At 54.3% G+C, this 23,383-nt stretch overlaps 1 protein-coding gene across 2 annotated transcripts; it reads right to left on the reverse strand.

The window, feature by feature from the left end:
• Window positions 1-8,111: 8,111 nt before the first annotated feature.
• On the reverse strand, window positions 8,112-22,839 carry MAG (myelin associated glycoprotein). 2 transcript variants are annotated; one of them, XM_082436853.1, is made up of 11 exons: window positions 22,661-22,839; window positions 20,540-20,599; window positions 19,973-20,041; window positions 19,423-19,791; window positions 17,697-17,993; window positions 17,353-17,610; window positions 16,038-16,298; window positions 11,153-11,440; window positions 10,705-10,801; window positions 9,598-9,697; window positions 8,112-8,627 (listed from the first exon to the last, which is right to left on the reverse strand). In XM_082436853.1, the coding sequence occupies exons 3-11, from the start codon at window positions 20,016-20,018 to the stop codon at window positions 8,463-8,465; spliced, it is 1,881 nt and encodes a 626-aa protein (XP_082292979.1). In that variant the 5' UTR covers window positions 20,019-20,041; window positions 20,540-20,599; window positions 22,661-22,839; the 3' UTR covers window positions 8,112-8,462. The 2 variants fall into 2 exon arrangements, with proteins under 2 accessions (XP_082292979.1, XP_082292978.1); XM_082436852.1 differs by lacking the exon at window positions 22,661-22,839 and adding an exon at window positions 22,381-22,473.
• Window positions 22,840-23,383: the final 544 nt, after the last annotated feature.

Consider the following 23,383-nt stretch of genomic DNA (forward strand, 5'->3'; position numbering starts at 1 on the left):
GCTGAAATTTAAAATACAATTCCATTTCCAATGGCTTACAAAAAGAAACACTTAGGTGTCATAAATCTAACAAAACATATATAAGACTTGTATCCTGAAACTACAAAACACTGCTGAAAAAAAATCAAAGAAGACTTCTTCAATAAATACCATGTTCATGAATTAGAAGACTAAACATAGTAAAGATGTCAATTTTCCCCAAATTGATATACAGATTTAATGCAATTACTATCAAAATCCCAGCAAGATTTTTTGTAGATATAGACAAGATTATTCTAAAGTTTATACAGAAAGAAAAAAGAACTAGAATAGAAAACATTTCTGAAAAAGAAGAGTAAAGGGAGAGGAATCACTCTACCTGATTTAAGACTTATTATAAAGGAATATACAATAAACAACAATAATATAAAAGGCATATACACATAAAATACAATGTGTGGTATTGGTGGGGGGATAAACATGTCGATCATCTGGACAGATTAGAGAACTCAGGAATAGCCCTACACAAGAACAACCAACGGATATTGGATAACAGAACAAAAAATGATTCAATGGAGGAAATACAGTCTTTTCAACAAAGGGTGGTAGAACAATTGGATAGCCATAGGCAAAACATGAACCTCAACCTAAATCTCATACTTCATACAAAAATTAACTCAAAGTGGATCATAGACTCGCATGTGAAACATTAAACTATAAAACTTTTAGAAGCTAACATAGGAGAAAATTTGGGGTACATAGGGGATGATGAAGAGTTCTTAGACATGAGACCAAAAGCATGACCCCTAAAACTCAATAAACTGGACTCCAAAATTAATTTTTTTTTGGCTCTGGAAAAGAGTTTTCTAAGAGAATGAAAGGACAAACATAAACTGGGAGAAAATATTTGCAAGCCACTTATCTGACAAAGAATTCATATCTAGAATGAATATGTAGGGATTTCCCCAGTGGCGCAGTGGTTAAGAATCTGCCTGCCAATGCAGGGGACACGGGAAGATCCCACATGCCGCGGAGCAACTAAACCCGTGGGCCACAACTAGTGAGCCTGTGCTCTAGAGCCTGCAAGTCACAACTACTGAGCCTGCACACCTACAGCCCGTGCTCCACGACAAAAGAAGCCATCGCAATGAGAAGCCTGCGCACCGCTACGAAGAGTAGCCCCCGCTCGCCGCAACTAGAGAAAGCCCGTGTGCAGCAACAGAGACCCAAGGCGGCCAAATTAATTAATTAATTAGTTAGTTAATTTTTAAACAGAAAAAATTATAGAATGAATATATAAGGAACTCTCAAAATTCAACATTCAAAATAAAAATCAAACAATCCAATTCAAAGATGGGCAAAAAAAAAAAAAAAAAAAGGTGGGCAAAAGGCATGAAGAGACATTTCACTGGAGATGCTATATGGATAGAAAATAATCACATAGGGACTTCCCTGGTGGTCCAGTGGGTAAGACTCTGTGCTACCAATGCATGGGGTCCGGGTTCGATCCCTGGTCTGTGAAGTAGATGCCGCATGCATGCCGCAAGTAAGAAATCCGCATGCCTCAACAAAGATCCCGAGTGCCGCAACTAAGACCCGGTGCAGCCCAAATAAATAATAAATAAATTAATATACAAATAAAAAATTAAAAATAATCCAATAAAAAGATGTTCAACGTCATTAACCTTTAGAGAAACGCCAGTTAAGATCACAATGAGCTATCACTCCCACACCCCTATTTGACAGCTAAAATTAAAAAATAGTGGCAATAACAAATGCTGGAAAGGATGTGTAGTAATGGAATCTTTTATACATTGCTAGTGGGAATGTAAAATTTTCCAGCCACTTTGAAAAACAGTCTCAAGACAGTTTCTCAAAAGGTTAAACATAGAATTCCCATCTACCTCTGTGATTCCATTCCTAGGGTATATACCCAAGAGAAATGAAAACACACCCACCCAGAAATTTGAACACAAATGTTCATAGCACATTATTCATAAAAGCCAAAAAACTGGGAACAACTCAGATGTCTATCAAGTGATGAACGAATAAAGAAGATATGGTGTATCCATACAATGAAATATTATTTGGCAATAAAAAGAAATGAAGTACTGTAGAGATCCTGCAAAATGATGAACTTGAAAACATTAAGTGAAAGAAGCCAATCACGAAAAGTCACAAATTGTATGATTCCATTTCTATGAAATGTCCAGTAAAAGAAAATCTGTAGAGACAGAAAGTAGATTTAATTGTTGCCTAGGGCTGGGGTAGCGGTGTCGAGAGGAAACCAGGAGTGACCGCTAATGGGCACGGGTTTCTTTTTGGGGTGATGAAATGTTCTAAAATTGACTGTGGTGATGGTTGTGCAACGCTGTGAATATACTTAAAACCATTAAAGGGTACACTTTAAGTAGGTGGATTGTATGGCCAATTAGAAAATGGGCAAAAGACAAGAAAAGACATTTCACCGAAGAGTATACACAAGCCCATGAACAGATGTTCAGCACCACTAGCCATTAGTGAAATGCAAATCAAGACCATGCAAATCACTGCATACCAACGAAACAGCTAAAATAAAAAATAATAACAATATCAAATGCTGGTGAGGATGCAGTGTAACTGGGACATTCATGCGTGGCTGGTGGGAATGTAAAATGGTACAGCCACTCTGGAAAATAGTTGGTAATTTTCTTGAAAAACTAATGAAATATTCCTACCGCATGACTCAGCAATTGCACTTCTAGGAATTGATGCCCAAGAAATGAAAATTTATGTCCACACCAAAGCCTGTACACGGTTGTTCATAGCAGCTTTATTTGTAATAGCCCCAAACTGGAAACAACCTACATGTGCCTCAATAGCTAAATGGTTCAACAATTATGATACATCCATACCGTGGAGTACTGTGTAGCAATGGAATGAAGTATTGAACAGGCAGCACCTTGGAAAATTCTGAAGGGCATTTTACTGAGTTAAAAAAAGCCCAGTCCTAAAGGGTCATGGACCATATGATTCCTTTTATGTAATATTCTTGAAATGACAAAATGGTAGAGATGGAGAACAGATTACTGGTTGCCATGGGTTGGAGACAATAGAGGGAAGGGAAGTGGATGTGACTACAAGGGTGGTCTTTGTGGTAATGGAATAATTCTGTATATTGACTGCAGGGTTACATACATCTAGACAAGAGATAAAAGAACTCAGAACTACATACAGGTTGTACTAAACATAATTATGTAACAAGTAACCGTGAGAGGAAACTCAACACAGCGCACGCCAGACTTCTCTCTTCTATCTTTGTCACTTCCTGTAAGTCTATAGTTATTTCAAAATAAAAAGTTAAAAAAACCCCAAAACCCCAGTGATCTCAATGGGGGACTCCCAGGCCAAGGGACAAGATCCCAAAAGTCTTCTGGGACCCACTGGGGACTCACAGCCCTGCTCATCACGTAGAAGGAGCGTCTGAGGCCTCTGCTGGCACAGCTCCAGGCATTGGTGATGGTCCCGCCACAGGTGGAAATTGGGCAGGGGGTTCATGCACGTGCCTTGATTTCTGGAGGCCAAGGGCTGCACGGAGGAGGAAAGGGCGGGAAGCAGGACTCCCGAGAATGTAGCTCTGGTGCCTTCACATCTTTCCCTCCAAAGAGGTAGATGGTCTCTGTTTTGGGCCACTTGGCTTGGCTGTCCCCACCCTGCCCTGGAAGCAGTGGAGCCAAGCACCTGTGAGGCCTGGGCTGCCTTCCCCACCTGGCTGTGTGCCCCCTCTGAGCCCCCTGTCCAGGCTGAAAGATGCGGATGACAGTGCCTTTCTCACAGGGTTAGTGAGGTCACACACGTGCTGCACTCAGCTGCATATGAATGACAAGCACCTGGTAAACAGACCGGGGTTCAAACCCCTGTCCTGCCATCTGTCATCCGTGACCTCCCTCAGTTTCCCCTCTAAGGATGATGCAGACACTGGCGGTTCTGACTGCCTGAGTGTGCCGTGAGCAACCGCGAGCACGTAAAACGCTTTGCAGGGTGGCCGTCGTGAAATGAGCACTCTGTAAAAGCGAGCTGTCATTATTACCAACAGTCCTTTGCTCTGTTTGACCAATACTCCCTGGTGACATCACGTCACATACCTCTGGCTGCTCAATTCCAGACTGTGCTGGACAGAGAGGCCCTTTGAGACAAAACAGTGGTTCCCCTCCCGCTCCCCAGCGAAGATGTCCCAGGCAGACCAAGCTCTGGGGATGGGAGGGGGTGGGGGGAGGGGTCTTCTCTTCGGCTGCTGCCCTGCCCGTGAGCTGAGGTTGTCACCTCCCCTCCAGGGAGCAGACGGGAACTGAGAATGAGGAAGGTGGCGAAAGGAGGAGGCTTGGATCCTCCTGGGTGGAGTTGTGAGCCCCCCCCCCCCCCAGGGGAGGAGACTTGGAGTAGCCAGCATGGCCTGGAGCCCTTTCATTGATGGGGATAATGGAGTCGCCCACCCCAGGCACTGGTCCTCAGGACAGCGTGGGGGGCGACCAGGGATGGCTCTTCTCAGCCAGGAGCGACCCAGGAGGTTGGCGGGAGGGGAGGGACAAAGTGGTCTATGTTGTCACGCCTGGTGCCTGGCCATCCTCCCTCCTGCATCGGGTGGCCCATCCCTCCCGACAGCTGCAACTGTGAGACCTGCTCGCCTCTATTCCAGGCCAGCCAGACCTCTTCTCCTGCATGTGTCCCCGTCCCTCTGAGTCACTCTGACTCTTCCTCAGCTTGAAATGTCCCCAGGGAGGGGTCCCGTCAGCCTTGCCTGTCCTTGAACGTGCTGAGCAGAGCATGCTGTGTTCTCCACCAAACGAGTTCCTTTCGACCTCTCCAGCATCCAAGGAAGTGGCCTTAGATCTAAGCATCTAAGCATCTCGGACTCCTCTCTTGCTTCCCCTCCGTACCAGCCAGCCCCATAAGTTCCCCCTCTAGAACAGGTCCTGATGCTCTTCCCTCTCACACCTCCACTTCCCCTCTCTCTTGGACAAGAGCCGTGGCCTGCTGAGCCCCTTGCCTGTATCCGCTGATCCCCTGCATTCACTGTCCGCACAGCTGCCAGCAGGGTCTCTGAAACCTCCAGCCCCTCCATAACGTTCCTCTGCATATAACTCTCCAGCAGCTCCCCAGGTCACTCAGAGTAAAACCCTGTGTCCTGACAGTGACCTAAAGCCCCTCTGTGATCGGGCTCCCTTGGGCAACCGCTCCGGCTCCTACGTCCCACTCCACGCAGGCTGGTTTCCTTCTCATTCCATGAACATAACAAGTACATTCCCACTCTAGGCATTTGCACCTGATCTTGGCTTTCCCTGGACCCACAGTCCTCAGAAATCGACAGAGCTCCCTCCTTCTCTTCCTTCTGGTCTCTATACTCAAATGACCGCTTTCTAAATCGGCAGCCTTGCAAGCACACTCTGTCCTTCTATCTCTCTTAGTTTCCTTCTTAGCACACTCACTATCTGACCACGTGTTTATCTGGTCTTTGTCTATCTCTTCCACAGGATGTCAGCTCCACCAGGTCAGAGTGTGGTTCTTTTGGTCCGTGCGGCGTCCCTAGAGCCCAGCACTGGCTTGGCACAGAGTAGGTGCTCAGTAACCATGTGTGGACAGAATGGATGAATTATGGGGGGTCCAGGCGCTGGGCGGAGTGTGATAGCTGAATTGTGGGTCATCACTGAACGTTAGTCCCTCCTAAGAGATGGCCTTTGTGTCAGATCACATCACTGCTTTCCAAACTTTAAAGGTTTGCCTGTGACCTTCAGGACTTTTATCCTGTCTGTGAACCACCTGAAACACTTTTATTTCATACATTTCTTTAAATCAATTCAACTTGATTTGTTTTTTAACTCAGCCTCATCCTAAGCTTTCATCAAAAAACAAAAAATCATGTTTGGTATGCTGCTTTCCTTTTGCTCTGATACAGACTAAATAAAGCATGACTATTCACGTAAGAGTCGCTCCACACCCCTCCTGGGGACACCCAGCTCACCCGGGCGGCGCTCAGGCTGCACCGCGGGCAGCACAGGGTTACTCGACGGCCCTGATTATTGACACTCCTCTGCCTCTCAGGGCGAAGTCCTTAAGGTCATTCCTCCCAGGCCAGACCTGCTGGAGCCACGGCCTGTTGTCGGCAGACAGGTGTGTCAGGGTGGGGCCCCTGCACGTGCGCAGGAGCTCTGGTCGAAATGTCTAGTATGGCTGCTATGAAGCCCCTGCTGTTCTCTGCCACCCTCTCTGACCACTCCAGCCTTGTTTCAGCTCCTGGAACTTTGCCAAACACGTTCCCACTTGGGGCCTTCACACAGGGCGTCCCCGAGTGACTTTCCTTCCATAGGGAAGCCTCCCCAACCCCGAGACCCTAAGTCACACTTCCATTCTAGGCTCTACCAGCCTTCCCTGTGCTTCTCCTTGGGAGCAGGGGGTCCCACTTTGCAGCCAGGTGTTCTGCCTAAGGTCATTTATTTAATGTCCTTCTCCCTGCATGACTGCCAGCTCGGTGAGGAAAGGGCAGGCCTCAGGGTGGGGTTCTGCCCCACTGCCCACGGCCCCGTTACCACGCACCTCTCTTCCTTTCTCATGCATGTGGACATCCCACTCCAGCCGAAGCGGCCTCGTCACCTTCCTTTCCAACACAGTTTCGTTATTTCCGCCTCTAGACCTTGACTTTGGCCTCCGTTGTATCCTCCGCCCTCTTCAAAAACCAGGGCAGAAACACCTTCCTCAGGAACCTCGCTGGCATTGCCCTCAGCCCTGCAGCTCTATTCTTACCACCCCCTCAGCACCTTCAGACCCATGAGCTCCCACTGCTTCTCACTGAAACGGCAGTGATGTACAGTGGTCAGCGCGTGGGCTCCAGAGCCAGGCCCCGGGGGCTCAAGTCGGGGCTGCAGCTGGGGGACCTCGAGGAAGTGATGCAGCCTCTATGCCTCGGCTCCTCCAGATTCTCAACGTCAGTGCATCAGAGTCACCAGGAGGACTCGTGAAAACACAGACTGCTGGGCCCCAGCCCAGAGGTTTTGATTCCTGCAGTCTGGGTGGGGCCTGAGAATCTGCCTTTCTGACAAGCGCCCAGGTGCGGCTGCTACCACTGGTGCAGGGACCCCACTTGGAGAACCACTGTCGCAGTCGTTAGGGAGAGCAAATGGAGATGAATTCATGTAAACCAGGTAGAACCACGTGGCACGTAGTAAGCGCTCAACAAAAATGTTAGTTGTTGATACCAGTTCATGCCAGTGAGTCTGGCCTTCTTTAAATTCAAGAAGACCTGAGTCCAGGGTCTGGCCACACCGTTTCCTGGCTCTGGGACCCTGGGAAAATCACCTGGCTTCCCTGAGCCCCAGCGTTCTCATCTTCACAGGACTGTCCTGGAGGTCCCTTCCCAGGATAGCCTGAGCTTCCTAAAGGGCTTCAATACACAGCTGATGCCTGATGGATATTTCTTGAACCAAGTGAAGTTTGAAAGATTGGGAATTCCCTGGTGGTCCAGTGGTTGGGACTCTGCACTTCCACTTGCAGGAGGCACGGGGTTCAATCCCTGGTCAGGGAACTAAGATCCCACATGCCGCACAGCATGGCCAAAATAAATTAATTAATTACTTTTTTTAAAAAAAAAAGGAAAAGAGAAAAGATTGAAGCTGCAGAGCACAGCATGAATGTGAGGCACGGCGGTGAAACCGACACAGGCTCATGGAACACTGAGATCTGAGGCCACCCCGCGACCCGCAGGGTACAGGGGGGGATGTCAGTGAGTGAAGCCAGCCAGGTGTGGGACAACAGGAAGTGGTGGGCAGTGTGGCAGATCAGGAGCCAGGCCCCTTCAGAAGAAGCAGCCACCGTCTCTTTCAGTGAGATGTCGCAGTGTGTAAGCGCAAGCCCGGGGCTGTCAGTCGCTCCACCTGTGGCAGGAGCAGGAATGAGGGTCGTGATGTGAAATCACCCAGCAGTCAAACATGACCTACTGTGGACCAGAGCCAGCCCAGAGCTTCCAGCTTGGAGTGGAAGCAGCTTAAGAGCGGCTGGCCTGGGCTCAGCGCTAGGATCCCTGAGGACCCAGGGAAGGGCAAGGAGGGGGGTTGGCAGGGTCCCCAGGGACGGGTCTGAAATCATCAGGATCTAGACGGGTGTTTGGCTTCAGGGCATTTATTTCATGTCCCTCCGGACAGGCCCTGGGGCCAGGTATGGGGACAAGAGACCAGGCAGGGGTAGCAATAAATAACACGGACAGACGGGCTCCCCTCCAGACAGATGAGGTTAAAGGAGGTTACAGGGGAGCCACAATGCGGAGCTGGGGCACTGGCAGGGCGGGGGCAGCTGGGAAGGAGGGGGAGGCCAGGCCCCCAGGACCTCGCTGTCACCTGCCCCGTCCCTTCCCTGCCCCAGCCCCCGCTACTTTGGGGAGGAAGGGAGCCCACAGCCAGTGGGGGCCAGTGAGGGTCCTGAAGGGGTGGTGGCCATCTGGGCTGCCCCCGGCTCCCTCACTTGACGCGGATTTCAGCATACTCGGCTAGCTCCTCCGTCAGGGTGTAGCTGTCCTTGGTGGGTCGTTTCCCCAGGTCCGAGTGAGAATAGCTCAGGTCCAGCTCTGGGGGTTCCCCCCGAAGGCCCAGCAGCCTCCTCTCAGATCCCAGGCGCCTCTCACTCTATGAAGGGAACCAACCCATTAGAAGGTCCTGTTCCACCCTTGCCAGATGCAAAGGCTGGAGTCGCTTGCACCCGCCAGAGCTGAGTCCTGTGTGAGCCTCCTTCCTTAAGGACCGCCAGCCCAGCCAGCCCACGGTCCCCGGTCCCCCTCTGGAGCTCTGGCCTGTGCCGATCCCCCCTACGCAAAATCACCTCCTCGCTGCCAAGCCTGAAAGCCACCCACAAATTCAACGTCCCCAGGAAGCCTTCTTCAACATAGGAATTTGGGGGGCACCCAATTCAGTCCATAACATGCTCTCAGATTAAAGCCACCTGGTCGGGTGCCCACCTTCCCCAATTTTTGTAAATGCCTGACTCAGTATGTTTGGGTCTGGTGTGGTCCCCCTCCTCAACCTGGGAGATCCTGCAGGTGCAACTTCGGCTTCCCTGTCACACTTTCCATCCCTGCCCCTCACCTTTGGACACACACACACAGGACAGTGGCCACAGACACACAGAAGCGAGCAGCAATGGGACAGAATAGACAAGGCCAGGAGTGCTGGGCAGAGCCAGACTGAAGTGGGGACCAACCTGGACGCCTGATGGGACGCACACACATGCACGCCAACCCCAGGGCCCAACAAGGGCCCAGAGGTGGGCACACTGAGGCCCCCGGGACCTACCTCCTGGGGTGCTCATTCCGGGGTAGAGAACTCTCTGGACTATTGGAGAAGGAAATGCAGTCATAGACGCAGGCGGGGTGGACGAGGGCTTCTCTTGGGCCCCGAGCTCCACGGCCCCCCGCCAGGCCTCAGCCTGAGTGCCCCCTCTCAGCCCAGGGCCAAGCCAGCCCTCCGCACATCCCCTCCTTCCCTTCTGCGGGGCCAGCTCCCCCTCTGCCCCTGGGCCTCCCAGGTCCTCCCCAGGCCCTCGGGGTCCCTGGCACACAGGATCTCCAGCTAGCCTGGCGCCACAGGGTTCTGGCCTCACCTCATATTTCTCCGGCACCCCAGAGATGCGGAAGTCACTGCTGAACAGGACGGGGGGGTCGTCCCCCGCTGAGAAGCTGGGGCTCTCTGTCATGTTCTTTCTGCAGGGCAAGACATGTCAGCTCCAGTGGGACCCCCAGGTCCCCCCACTCCCCTCTCTATCTGCAACCCCATCTACCTAAGGAGTTTGGCCCAAGGGACCCCAGTGCTGCTCCCGCCCGCCTCTCTAGGATGGGCAGCCGGCCCCTTTGCTGAGCACCTCTTCCTGTTCACCACTGCCCACCCCGCCTCTGCTTCACAGCTGAGGAGGAGCCACCTGGGCCCTGGTCTCTGCCACTTTCAGGACCCCAGCCTGGCTCCTCTGGGCTCTCCTCATTCGCTCTGGGGCTATCCGCACCCCCTTGCCGCCAGGATGCGGAGCGGGAGATTAATTCATTGTCAGGAGAGCTGATATGTGTGCACCACAAGGAAGAAAAACAACAGCAGCACGCTTGTGGCAGGTGGATGTGGCTTGGGACTGGGGAGCGTTTTGTTGTGTTGTGTTTTGTTTTTTTAAGATTTCTTTGATGTGGACCATTTTTAAAGTCTTTTCATTGAATTTGTTATAATATTGCTTCTGTTCTATGTCTTGTTTTTTTGGCCACGAGGCATGTGGGATCCCAGCTCCCTGACTGGGGATCGAACCCACACCCCCTGCCCTGGAAGGTGAAGTCTCAACCACTGGACCACCAGGGAAGTCCCTGGGGAGCGTTTTTGATACCACAGATATGTGTAATTGTTGGGGCTTCTGGAACCAACTGTGACTGATGTTCTGGCTGCGAGCCAGGGGTGCCGGCTTTCCCCATCACACCGGAGGGGCAGGAGGCCACAGCACAGGATGTGGGGCACAGGTATTGACTGGTGAGAAGTGCTCGGCTCAGACACTGGCATGCGTGACCCGACCCCGGCGGCTCATGTTAGCCGGGGCCCTCTCTCCTCCATCCAGCTGAACATGCTCAGAGCAGAATCCGCCCTCCCTTGCCCACCCCTAGCCTCCAACTGATCTGCCCCTGCCCTGCCCTTGGAGGCCACCCCGCCCCGCCCCAGCTCAGCCCGGAAGGCCACTTACTTTCTGCGCGTTTGGGTGATGTAGCAGACGATGGCAATTAGGATGGCAAAAGCAACCACCGCTCCCACGGGCCCGATCTTGGCCCACATCAGGCGATCTGAGGAAAGAGAAGACCCAGGCGCCCTCAGGGCTGCCGGTGGGAGTGAGGACACCTGGGTTCTTAGGAGACAGGCTGGGGCAGGGGTGAGCGGGAAAATATTTACACCGCTGGCATATCCTTGCACTGACTGGCTAGCCTGAAGGCCTTCGTTGCTGGAGGGGCCAGTAAAGTACAGGCAAGCTTGGGGCATCCTCTCCTAACTGGCTGGAAAGGGCATCTTTACCACCCGATCGACTGCGCAGCCTGACCCACGCGCAGCGGCTGGTGATCAGCCTTGGGGAGGGGAGCTTGGATCCAAGAGGGGTCCTGTCTGTCCCTTGACTCCCAGCCCCAGGCCACACCACTCACGGGTTCCCTGGAAGGGCAGCTCCAGGCTCTTGGTGCCATAGAGGTTGTGGGAGGAGCAGATGACCCGGGGTGGGGCCTGGGCCTGGCCCCGCAGCGTGAGGATACTGGTGAGCAGGAGGCCGCTGCGCTCCGAGTACACGAACTCGCGCTCCGTCTCGTTCACGGTCACGTTACGCGAGGGCAGCTCGAAGGCCACGGACGGCTCTGGGTTGGCTTTTACCACGCACAGGCACTGCACCGTGTCACGGGCCGCCGCACAGTGGGACTCCAGGAGGATCACGGGGGCAACTGCAGGGGCAAGACCGAGACCCCGCGGGCTAGAGATGGGGCCTCGGGGGCTCCTTGGCTGTCGCAGAGATGAGCTGCCTGCTCCCCTCTGCACTCTCTTCTACGTCCTCTCTAACTCTGCTCACCTTGTGAAACATAAATCAGGTCACGGTGCTGCCTGCTCAAAGCCCCCCTCCAATCGCTCCCCGTGTCACTTAGAATAAAACCCCAAGTCTTTGCCTTTGCCTGCAAGGCCCTGCAGGACTTAGCCACGCTCTAGTCTCCTGCTGTCACCCTGGCTCATTCCCTTCCAGCCACGCCAGCCTCCTTGCTTGTTTCTCATACTTGTGGAGCTTTTTCCCACAGCCGGGGCGGGGGATGGGGGGGGGGTCTTGCGTTTCTCCCTCCGCGGGGAACACTTCCCTGACACCTGCCAAACTCACGCCCTCACTCCAGGCAGCTTCTGCACAGACCATGTCTATTTCTCTGACCACCCCATGTAAGTTGCACCTCGCTTCACTAACCATTCCCTCGAGTTTTCTCCCCAGCACTTATCCCTACCCGGGTTATACACTGATGTGGCTGGTCTTGTATTTCCATCGAGACAGGCTCTTGCTCAGTCTCCACTCTGTCCCCCACACTTAGAACATGACTTTCCTTTCTTTTTTTCTTTTTTTTTTTTTTTGCCATACCACACGACATGCAGGATCTTAGTTCCCTGACCAGGGATCAAACCCAAGTCCCCTGCAGTGGAAGCGTGGAGTCTTAACCACTGGACCGCCAGGGAAGTCCCTAGAATGTCCCTTTCACCCGGCAGGAGCTCTGGGAAGACTCGATGGATGAGCTACTGCGTTCAGCCAGCTCCCCTTCCAGGCCATCCTACAGATGCCCCTACTCACTCCCCGGAGCCCCCAGCACCCTGACCCTCCCTCCCTCGCAGGATTCCCCGTGGTACCAGGTACCACCCTCCACCCAAGATCATTTTGTTGAGCTTTGCTTTGCTGCCATTTAAATTACAAAAACGAAACTGGTATTTTTTTTCCTTTCATTTTCCAAAATATGAAATTATAATAGAACATTGAATGTTGCTTTTTAAACTATGTTCTCTTTCCCTCACGGAGAGTCTGGCACTCCCCTCTGCTTGCTCTAGACTGACCTCTGCTTCTCAGCCCTGAGCTAAACCCACTTCCACATGGGCAAAAGATCCTTGGCCCACCTACCCCACTTATTTTCAATTTCCAGTAAAAAAGAATATGCAGGTAACAGCGACGGAGCAGAGAGTCACATGACCCGTGTATTTGCAATAGGGATCATTCCATTTGGAACCTCAATGTGTACATATCTCTACGTCTAGTAAATTAACAGTTAGATATTCCAAATTCTGTTGAGGCAGACGTGCACTATGCTTGCTGTAGTATTAACAAATTAACACACCACAGAGTAAATCAGTAATGACAAACCTGAACGGCAGTGATTAATTTTTAAAAAATCCTTTCATTCAAGACCGCACCCCTGGTGCTGTTGTGACAGTGTTGCAGGAACGCTGACACCCTGTTGCATGTGCTCAGCATCTCTGCAGCATTGCCGGCGGCCTCGCGACCTATGAAACCCTGACTGACGCTAGATAAACCCCAGGTCCCACAAAGGATGGGGAGTTTGGGGTGGGACGGCTTTGGCTTGAATCTCAGCTCTGCCATCTACTGGCTGATGGCCCCAATCAGGCCACTCGGCTTCCTGGGCCTCCGAGATGGACTTCTCATGTGTGCAAAGAGGGGTAATGGTTCTTGACTTGCGAGGGGCTACGGGACTCTGTTCTGAAGTGGGCACATGAGTGTGTTGAAAAGAAAGCTTAGGGACTTCTCTGGTGGTGCAGTGGTTAAGAATCTGCCTTCCAATGCAGGGGACATGGGATCGATCCCTGGTCTGGGAAGATCCCACGTGCCGCGGAGCGACTAAGCCCGTGCGCCACAACTACTGAGCCTGCGCTCTAGAGCCCACGAGCCACAACTACTGAAGTCCGTGCGCCTAGAGCCCACGCTCTGCAACAAGAGAAGCCACCGCAATGAGAAGCCTGCACACCACAACGAAGAGTAGCCCCGCTCGCCGCAACTAGAGAAAGCCCGCGCAGCAACGAAGACCCTATGCAGCGGGGGGGGAAAAAAAAAAGAAAAGAAAAAGAAAGCTTAACATCCCACCCAGGGATCGAACCATTCCAGCAGAGGAAGCAAGTGGGCAAAGCCTTGGCAGCAGGAAGGCAGGCGGATACCCAGCCAGGAGTTCAAAGGAGAGATGAGTGGGAAGCTCAGAGGATGTCTAAGACTTACGGGGCACATGGGGCATGTTGGGCACTATGGGCGTTGACCATAATTTCCTTAGTGTAAGATACTGTCATACCCGTTTTTCAGAGAAAAGAATCGGGGCTCAGCAAAGGTGAAGTCACTCGTTTGGGATCACACAGCACATCTCCATCACAAGATGGAGAAAGAGCTGGGATTCGGACCCAGGTCGATTCAGCTCTGTTGGGTGCTGGACACCAGTAACATTTCCATTTCCTCCTATTAAACGTGTGAAGGGCAGTCCCTGCCCCCAATCGCGTTGTTGTGAGAATGAAATAGGTCAATATGCGCAAAGGGCTGAAACCAGTCTTCTAGTCATCACAAGGTCTCAGTGAGGTGAGTGCCCTGCAGGTCCCACGCTGTGCTGGGACCCAACACCCCCCTGCCCCTGCCCCGCTCAGGAGCACACACCATTGCCAGCGAGCACGGAAGCCCCGGTGCTAGGGGACGCAGACTTCGGGGACAGAGAGGGGCCTGAAGCCGGACACCCAGAGGGCAAGCACAGCGACACAGGCCTTGGAGCCCAGTGACCGGCTCAGCAGGGGTGGGGTGGGAGGCACAGCTGCTCCTCCTCTCTGGCAGATCGAAGGCCTTGAGTACCTTGGGTACCAAGGACTGCAGGGGAGATGAAGCAGCCAGAGGTTTAAGAACTGGGTAGACAGGAGTCCAGAAGAATCCTGGCACTGGCCAGCCTTCCAGCCGCATGGCCTTGGGGAATTCTGACCTTCAGTTTCTCTTCAAAGGGGATGACGATAACACGTAGCTGCTTCAAGGGCTCAGCAAAAAAACACGAGCAGGGGATGCAATCCTGGCCCAGAGTAGGCCCTTAATGATCGTTTGCTGCCACCACTCTTATTATACAGGAGGGTCTGTGACTGAAAACGTCCGTGAGCTGGAGGTGTGTGTATGATCAGAGGTTTCCATCAGATTCTCAGGGGGTTCTCTGACTCTACACCTAAGAATCCCTGGCTTGGGATATAGGTTTAACGGGGAAAAGCGTGAGGCGGAAGGGTGGGCATGTATGGAGAAGGCGGGGTGCCCACACGACCTATGTGCATGCTCACGTTGGATGCTGCGAGCGAGCAGAGACTGGGAAGGAAGGTGCCCAAGGAGGAAAGGTTAGCAGGGCAGTGGTGGCCATCACCTTGCCCTGGAAGATGGCACTCCAGGAATAATCTGTCTCTACTGACTACGGCCACATGCCATATTGAGTATACGGACTGTGCTCAAAACCTTCTGGCAAGCTTGTGTGGCAGGGACCATTGTAGGTGGAATAATTTGGAGGCAAGTGCCAGAGGCCAGGCTGGAGCTGGGGAGGAAGCAGGGGGAATGGAACTGCGAAGGTGACATTCCAGAGGGAGTTGCTGGAGGAGGGGGAGTGGAAACTGCGACTTGGGAGCTATGACCCGAGTGACGGGCCGGGGTGGGGGTGGGGTGTTGGCGGGTGATGTCCATAGAAGGTTGGGAAGGGCTCTGGTTGGCAGTGGAACAATGGGCTTCATTCCCAAGACAGTTAGCTTTTTATATGCATCCGTCTCATCTCTCTGGCTGTACTATTATCTGTTAATACGCTTGGTGTCCTCTTGGTCCTACCCCCCACCTCCCACTGAACCACACAGCCCGTGCACATAACAACGGCTTGATCAATGTATTCTGATGTCATAACGTAGGATGAGGTCAATGGGCAGTACAGAAGAGTGGAACCAGACCACTGTATTTGAATCTCAGTTCTGCCGTTTTCTGGCTTGACTTTGGGCAAGTGACATAACCTCTCAGGGCCTCAGTTTCCTTCTCTGGAAACTGGAGACAGTAAGAGAACCTCCCTCGTTGGATGTAACAAAAACGAAAGAGTGGGTCCCTGTACGGAGCTTTCAACAGTGCCTGGTGCCTAGCGATGCTGCACAAGGGTTAGAGGTCGTGGTTATTCTTTTAGTTAACGCAAAGGGGCTGTGGCCACAGGATTCAGAAATCTCCTTGGTCAAAAGCCCACACCAGGATGTGGGGCTACCGTATTCTCAGGTGGGACTTTTATTCTCTTGCTATGGATTCCGCTTCCCCCCCTTCCTCATCCTCATCTGCTGGAGCAAAGCTGACCCCTGGTTGGGATGCGTGGGTACCTCCCGGTAACCTGGGTGTCCCCCATTGAGCCGTCTACCACAGGGGTGGGTGGGCAGGAATCAAGCCCAGCTGCCCCCCATTGAGCCATCCACCGCAGGGGTGGGTGGGCAGGAATCAAGCCCGGCTGCCCTCAGCAGGGGCAGCGGATGCAGGGGAGTACTCACACTCCACGGATAGGTTGAAGGCGGTGGCCCTCTGACCGTACTGGTTCTCGGCCACGCACCAGTACTCTCCATCGTCCTCAGGCATGACGGCAGGGAGCTCCAGCTGCAGCTCGCTCTCATAGATGACCGTGGCCAGAATCTGCTTCTCCTTGAAGATGGTAAGAATAGGATCCGGGTTGCTCTGTGTGGAGCACAAGATGGAGACTGTCTCCCCCTCCACGGCCACCACTGTCCCGTTCACCGTCGGCTTCCAGGGTGCATCTGGGGGGCAGGACAGGGGGCCGATGGTCAGAAGCTCCCACCCCCAAATGTGACCCCCAACACCCCAATCAGGGCACACCAGCTCAGGATGGCTCAGGTAACCCCCGGCCTGGCTGTGTCGTTTACAAAGACAGGGTCTCTGCAGCTATAGTGCTTGTGTTTGAATCTCGGCTCTACCCCTTCCCAGCTGTGTGTGGACCCATGTCTAAACCCCTCTGGGCCCCATTTTTCTTATCTGGAAAATGGGCTTAATAATATTCCCAACCTCACAGGGGTCACTGAGAACCAACTGTGACAAGCACTGTTTTAGCCTGAACAAGGGAGATGAAGATTCCTGCCCACGTGGACAGATGCTATATAAGGAAATCAAACATATAGTTGGCAAGATGGGGATAAGTGCTTTGCAGAAAAATAAAGGTGGGATGGGAAATCGGGGTAGTTACAGTTTTAACTAGGAGGGTGAGGGAGGGCTCCAGTGAGACTAGGAGGTGAGTAGGAGCCAGCCGTGCGGAGGCCCCAGGGAAAGAGTATTTGTGGGAGGCACTCAGAAACTGCTGAGTAAATGTTGGCCGGTGCTGTCATTTTTATTATCCCCAGCCCTGGGCACTTTGCCTCAATAAATATTTGTGAATGAATGAATGAATGAATGACCTCTCCTTGGTTCCTAGTTAAGAGTCCTGTCTGATGGGCCCCCTCTCCCTGGGGCCCCATAATGTTCAGGGGCTGGGTGAGGTCTGGGTTCTCCTCAGCCCTCCCATCAGAACTGCAATGGGGCTCATTTTAAAATGCAGATTCCCGGGGCCAGGCCCAGCTCTACCCGCAGGAAACTGAATTTAACAGGCTTTCCTGGGTGGCAGGGATTGCCTCTGTCTCTTCCCATCTTGTCCTACGGAGGAGAGTGGTGCAGAGTAGGTGCTCACCAGATACTCGTGGGAAAAATGAAGGAACTCCTTAACCTGCAACTTCCTCTCCGTCTCCATCTCAACCGCGGGCATGGTCCCGACCGCCCCCCACTGGGCCCCCAGCTCCGCCCCGGGCGGGGGCGGCGACTCACACATGACGCTGAGCCCCACGGTGCGGTTGTCCTGGCCGTAAGCGTTCTCGGCCAGGCAGGCGTAGACGCCGTCCTCCGCGGGCGTCACCTCGTCCAGCTCCAGGGACAGGCTCTCGGTCACCGCCTCCCGGAGCACCGTGCCGTCCCGCATCCAGGTCAGCAGCGGCGGCGGGTTGCTGTCGGCCCCACAGAGCAGGCTGACGTGGGAGCCCTCGATGGCCTCCACCGAGGAGTTCATCTCCACAATCACCGGGGGGTCTGCGGCGCCGGAGACACAGGACGTCAGCGGGCACGTGCCGCAGACCCCGCCCCCGGCCCGCCCCCCGGCCCGCACCCAGGCTCACACTTGACGTCCAGGCTGGCGTAGCCCTCGAACTGCAGAGTGGTGTTGGGGAAGGAGGCCTGGCAGCCCAGCCGGTAGCCGTTGGCCTCCCTGGTGGGCACGAAGTGCAGCAGCGACACCTGCACCCAGGTGCCCTCGTCCTCGCGGAGCCGCCCCAGCACAGCCGGCTCCCCGAGCCCCTCGTGGCCCAGCCAGCTCAGCTCTGGGTGCAGCTCGGGGCAGTTGTCAGGCACCGTGCAGCTGACCTCCACTTCTGTGCCTGCCACCACCTCTGGGGGGACCATGATGTTGGGGGTGTCTAAGTGAGACGGGGAGACGGAGGGTGAAGGAAGCAGCATCGGACCCCCACACTGTCCGACTCCAGTCCTGGTACCCGGTCCCCTCCCCATCCTTGGATGCAGAATTCCCTACAGCCTTCTCTCCTCCTGGGTACCCTTCACCCAGAAGCCCTCCGCAGATCCAACCGCAGATGTAATAATAACGGAAACAACAATATAGTGGTCTGAGTACTTTACTGTGTGTAACTTGCCAGTCCTTCCAGCCATGCTGAAAGTAGAAAGCGGGTAATGTTATTTTGCTCATTTTGCAGATGAGGAAACTGAGGCCACAGCTAGCATTGGGTAAAACTGAGCTTCAATCCCTGTCACTCTGGCTTCATCGTCTGTGCTCTGGACACTACATTATATTCCTCAAGAAACCTCTCTCCTTCCCATGTTTGCTTTGGTTTACCTTCCACGTGTGTGTGTGTGTGTGTGTGTGTGTGTGTGTGTGTGTGTGTGTGTGTGTGGTGTGTCCTGGAGCTGTCTGGCTATGCCTGGCGGCGGAAGGGGGGGCTCTCTTTCTGTATCAGGGCTGTAATCTGGCTCCTCATATAGGCTCAGAGCTGATGGCAAACCTGAGTCTGAGGGTTCCATGCCTCTCAGGGCCTCTCAGAAGTGAGGCAGTAGACCCTACTCTAATTGCCAAAACTGGCCCAGAGCTGCACTTCATTTGACCTAAATTTAGGGTATTTTTTTTAAAAATATCTGAATCAGCAGCTGATGTTGAAAAAACATAGAAAAATACACAGTTCCCTTTGAAAAATTCGGGAATTCCCCGGTGTTTCAGTGGTTAGGACTCTGCGCTTCCACTGCAGGGGGCACGGGTTCGGTCCCTGGTCAGGGAACTCGGATCCCACATTCCGTGTAGCACAGCCAAAAACAAAACAAAACAAACAAACAAACAAACGGAAAACTCAGAATGCTTGACAGCAATGACCCTGCATTCTCACCCAGCACCATTTAGATAGAGCTGGGTGCCATGTGCCAGGCACTGCTTTGCCCACTTGACAACTATTCCCTCATTGAACTTTGAGTGCTGTTCTTATCCCCATTTTACAGAAGAGGAAAACAAGGCCCAGAGAAGTTAAGTAACTTGCCCTCAGTAGCCCAGCTAACATAGGAATCCAGAGGCCTGACCCCAACCCCGGGGCCCCCTGCCTTTACCCCAGGTGTTTCTGGAAGAGTAAGAGCACTGCTTTCCTCTGAGAGCCCTGCTTTGCCCGTTTTGGTCATCTGCCTGGTCCGTGTGGGCAGGGGGGTTTGCACCCCTCCCCCCAGCCAAACCAACAAGTCCCTGGTCCTGCCAGCTAGACCTCCCTGGGAAGGTGCCAGGAGGACTTCCTGCTCCCTCTGCGCCCCCTGCATGGCCCCAGCCCCACGGCATCTGTACAGCCCCTGGGAACTCACTGATGATGTCCAGGACGCTGTGCTCGGAGAAGGTATACTGGTTGTAGCCCCCCAGGTCCCCGCGGAAGTAGTACTTGCCGCCCAGCTCGGGGCTGAGGTTGCTGAGCAAGAGGGTGCAGTTGCGCAGGCCCAGGTCCCCCAGGAGGCGGCTGCGGCCCTGGAAGCTCTCGTGGACGACTTGGGTGCGTGACTTGAAGACCACTGGCGGGTAGTTTTTCGGGTAGGGGCTATTGAAGTACCAGACGCCGTGCACAACGGCCGGCCGCAGCTCGTCGGGGAAGTCGAAGCGGCAGGGGATGGAGACACACGTGCCCTCGAAGGCCGAGATGGACGAGGGCATCCAGGCCCCCCAGTGACCCCCGCGAGAGGCTGTGGGCAAGCAGGACCGCTGAGGCTGAGGGACATGTCCTGCCCAGATGCCCCCAACCCCCCAGCTCCCATCACCTTCCACTGCCCTGAGGGGGTGGGGGCGGGGTCCAGAGACCCACAGAATCAACCCCAGCCTGCTCAGGGGCCAAGACCCCAGGAGCCCCAGACCCCCAGGCATTACCTGAAATCATGATCCAAAACAGAGGCAGCGCCGTGAGGAATATCATTTTGTACAGCAAGTGAGCAACAGCTGGATAGAGGAGACGAGAGGAGAGGGTTAAAGGCCAGGGGAAGTGAAAAGGGTGCTTCTAGTAAGGCTTTAGGAAGCAGCCTGTTCAGATGTTAGCCACTGCTGCTATTATTATTTATAATCACAAACACATCTATGAGCATCAACCATGAACCACCCCCAGTACTTTACTATACAGATTCATTTGATCTCTTTGAGGTAGGTGCAATTATTATCCTCACTTTGTAGCCGAGGTCCAGAGAGGTTGAGTAACTTGCCCGAGACCACACAGCAGGTAAGTGGCAGAGCTAGGATTCAAGCCCTGTCCGCCTGTCCAGGTCTGCAGATTTCACCACCCAACTGTCCTGACTCTATGTGGTAAGTGACGTGCTAATAATTATCTTCATCACCATCCTGCCCTTGGGGATCTCCAAAAAGTAAGGAAAGAGCCAAGTTTGGACCAGCAGCAGGAAGCAGGGGAAGCCAAGAGGAAGGGGAATTTGGAACCCTCCCCCTCACCTCCGTCTCCCTGAGTTGGGAATGTCTTCTGGTCCCACTTGGAGCTGTCAGCCGGCCAACCTGGAACAAGAGTCAGACAGGTGCAAGGAGGTGGGGGCCTGAGGGTCCCCTGCCCCCCCCGCCCCGCTTTCAGACTCTACTGTGAGTGGATCCTGTAGGCTGCCCACATGGTCTCTGTTGCCCATGGATGCTTCGAACCCTCCCACACAGCCTCAGAGCTACTCTGTGGTCACCTCCAGAGGCAAGCTGCAATGGAGAACTCTCGGGAAGAAAAGGGGAGCAGCAGAGCTTTGGGGTGGGGGGAGGCGGGGCGAGTGAACGCGGTGAGGGAGCACATGTCCCACGGCTGAGGGCTGGGGGTGGGAGGCAGGGACCCAGCCCCATCAATGACTGGGTTTCACAGCATCAGCATTCCCAACATGCCGCGTGAATTCCTGCCGCCCTCTCCCACCCTACAGACGGTCCCTGGTGTCCCCACCCTCTAGAAGCGAGAGCCTGGTACAAAAGAGCCCTGTTCCCTCAGGGTTAGGGTGCCTCATCCTGGGGGGCTTCTGGGGTAGGTGGGGGTGAGGGAAGAGCTGGGCGAGCCTGGCTGGGCTCTGCGTGGAGCCAGGAAGGACCAGGGATCGGGGTTAGTCACTCCCTGGCACCCAGCTCCTCTGTGGGTCGCCTCGGGGTTGGACCCAGTGTTTCCAAGTGGCTGCTTTTGCTGGCCTTTGACACTCTCTTCCCACGGACAGACGCATGCAGTCAGATGCATGCAAATGCTGGCATGAAATGTGACAGATCTGGACCCAGCCAGAAGGAGCAGGCTCGCACAATAACACCGATCAGGGCTCCGCACACACCGACGGGCACCGAGACCCCCGTGCAGCAGACACACACACACACCTGCATCCTCCTGCCCACCACACACCTGGACGGGCATAGGCATGGCAATCGGGCATACACACGGACCTGCCTGCGTGCCATGCTCGCAAAGACACTCGGACCGGCTATGGACAGACCCACTCAGACACATGCTGATGGACACGCGGCAGATGCCACCTTTGCACCTGCGACAGGAAGGTACAGGAGGTAGAGACAGGTGAGGGCCACAGGGCCTGGGCAGACGTGTGAAACAAGTGTGTAGACCATGCATTCTGAATGGGGGTGAAAATTGGTTCTTGGGGTGGGGTCCAGAAAAGTCTTAGTTATTACAGTGGTTTGTGGCTCTCTCAAGGGCCACGGTACATAAACATATACAGTCTATCCATAATATTAAGATTTCATGGGGGGAATTGGATTAGGAAAAACAGGTCTAAAAGCTTTCCTTAGTGGGGTGTAAATAAAGGTGGAGAAACACTGATGTGGATTAAGACTCACTAAGAGAGGTGCACACGCGTGTGCACACGTGCCCCCGTCGTGTGCCCAGGTGCTGGAACTTGCTCACTCACAGCCCCCTGTGCCCACACCCTCCCAGATGGCAGGATGCAGACGTCTGATCCCCTGGGCATCCTTCCACTCTTCACCTGTCCCTGGATGACTGCCACCCCATCTGCCACAAACTTAGGAGCCCCAGGGCAGAACCTCCACCAGAGGGGTGCTGAGGAGGACGCTTCATTCTTTCTCTCTGTGGTTTCCCCCCAAGGCCCCGTCACTATCCCGGCCACGGTCCCAGCCCACGCCCAGAGCAATCCTAAGCAGCACCCTCCCCCACCCTAAATTAGTGGCAGTTCCCAGCCACCATCCACGGCCCAGACCGCTTCGCACTGCACATGCCCTGGGCGACCCTGCCGCGTGCGCTCAGCCCCGGTCCTCTGTTCTCCCCGTCCCCCGGCCCTCTCGGCTGCAGCACTCACCTGATGCTCTTGCTTCTGCGTCCTCTGCTCCGCAGGCCCCGCTCGCAGTCCCCTGGCCTCCCAGGGTCTAGGCCCCCACTTACCAGCCCCTCCCCTCCCCCTGGGTGCCAGGGGCCGCCTGCCTCCAAGGCCCAGCTCCTCCCTGCCCCCGGGGGAGGGGGGCACAAAGGGCCCTTGTCACCACTGCTTGAACGGGGCAGCCTGATGCCTGGGTTCTACGAGCTCCTTCCCGGAGGGGCCGGGGGCGGCTGCCTCACTCATCCCCCCCATCACTGCGTACCCTGGTTCTGGGTCCCTGGGAGGGTGCGCTAAGATCTCTGGAGTCTCAGGCTGAGAAGCAGAAGGCATTGTCCTCAGCGTCTAGGGGATCTTGGTGGCAGTGTTAGGAATAACCCCGGGCCTGGGAGGCCACAGAGGCCGGTGTGGCCAGGAGGAGGAGGCAGGACATCTCACTCTCGGCTCCAGTCACGTCCACCCCCTCTAGAGGGTGTCGCGTTTGGTGCCCACATCCTGGCCTATTGTCTTCCAGCCACTTCTTGCCATCGGAAACAACCTTATGTGTTGACTGTCTCCTCCCGTGATAACATGACCTCCAGCAGGACAGGGCTTGGGCTGCTTATGCCCAGTCTATCCTGCTGGCAGGCCGGCTCCTGGCAGAGTTAAGATTCCTAACCGCAGAGTGGGTGCATGGGTGTGATCCTCAGATACCCTGACTGGAGGCCTTGGCGCTGCTTCCTTCCTCCTGGAAGGCTCCCCGGCCCCATCCCACTCCCGACTCCGCTGCTGGTCATATAGCCTGTGCAGCCTTTTGGCTCCCAGCGTGGATGCTGGATGCTGTTTCCTCTGGAAGCCTGCCCGGCTCCTCTCACCAAGCCAAGCTCCTCTGTTTAAATGCTGCCCGGTCCTTCCATGGCCCTCAGCACGCCGTTTGCCAACCTGCACCCTCAGTGAGCTGCTTCCCCACTGGCATCTGAGCTCAGGTTTGCGCCTGCCTGTCCGTCTG

This window comes from Balaenoptera physalus (assembly GCF_965194825.1).
Source record: "Balaenoptera physalus genome assembly, chromosome: 19".
NCBI classification, from domain to species: domain Eukaryota; kingdom Metazoa; phylum Chordata; class Mammalia; order Artiodactyla; family Balaenopteridae; genus Balaenoptera; species Balaenoptera physalus.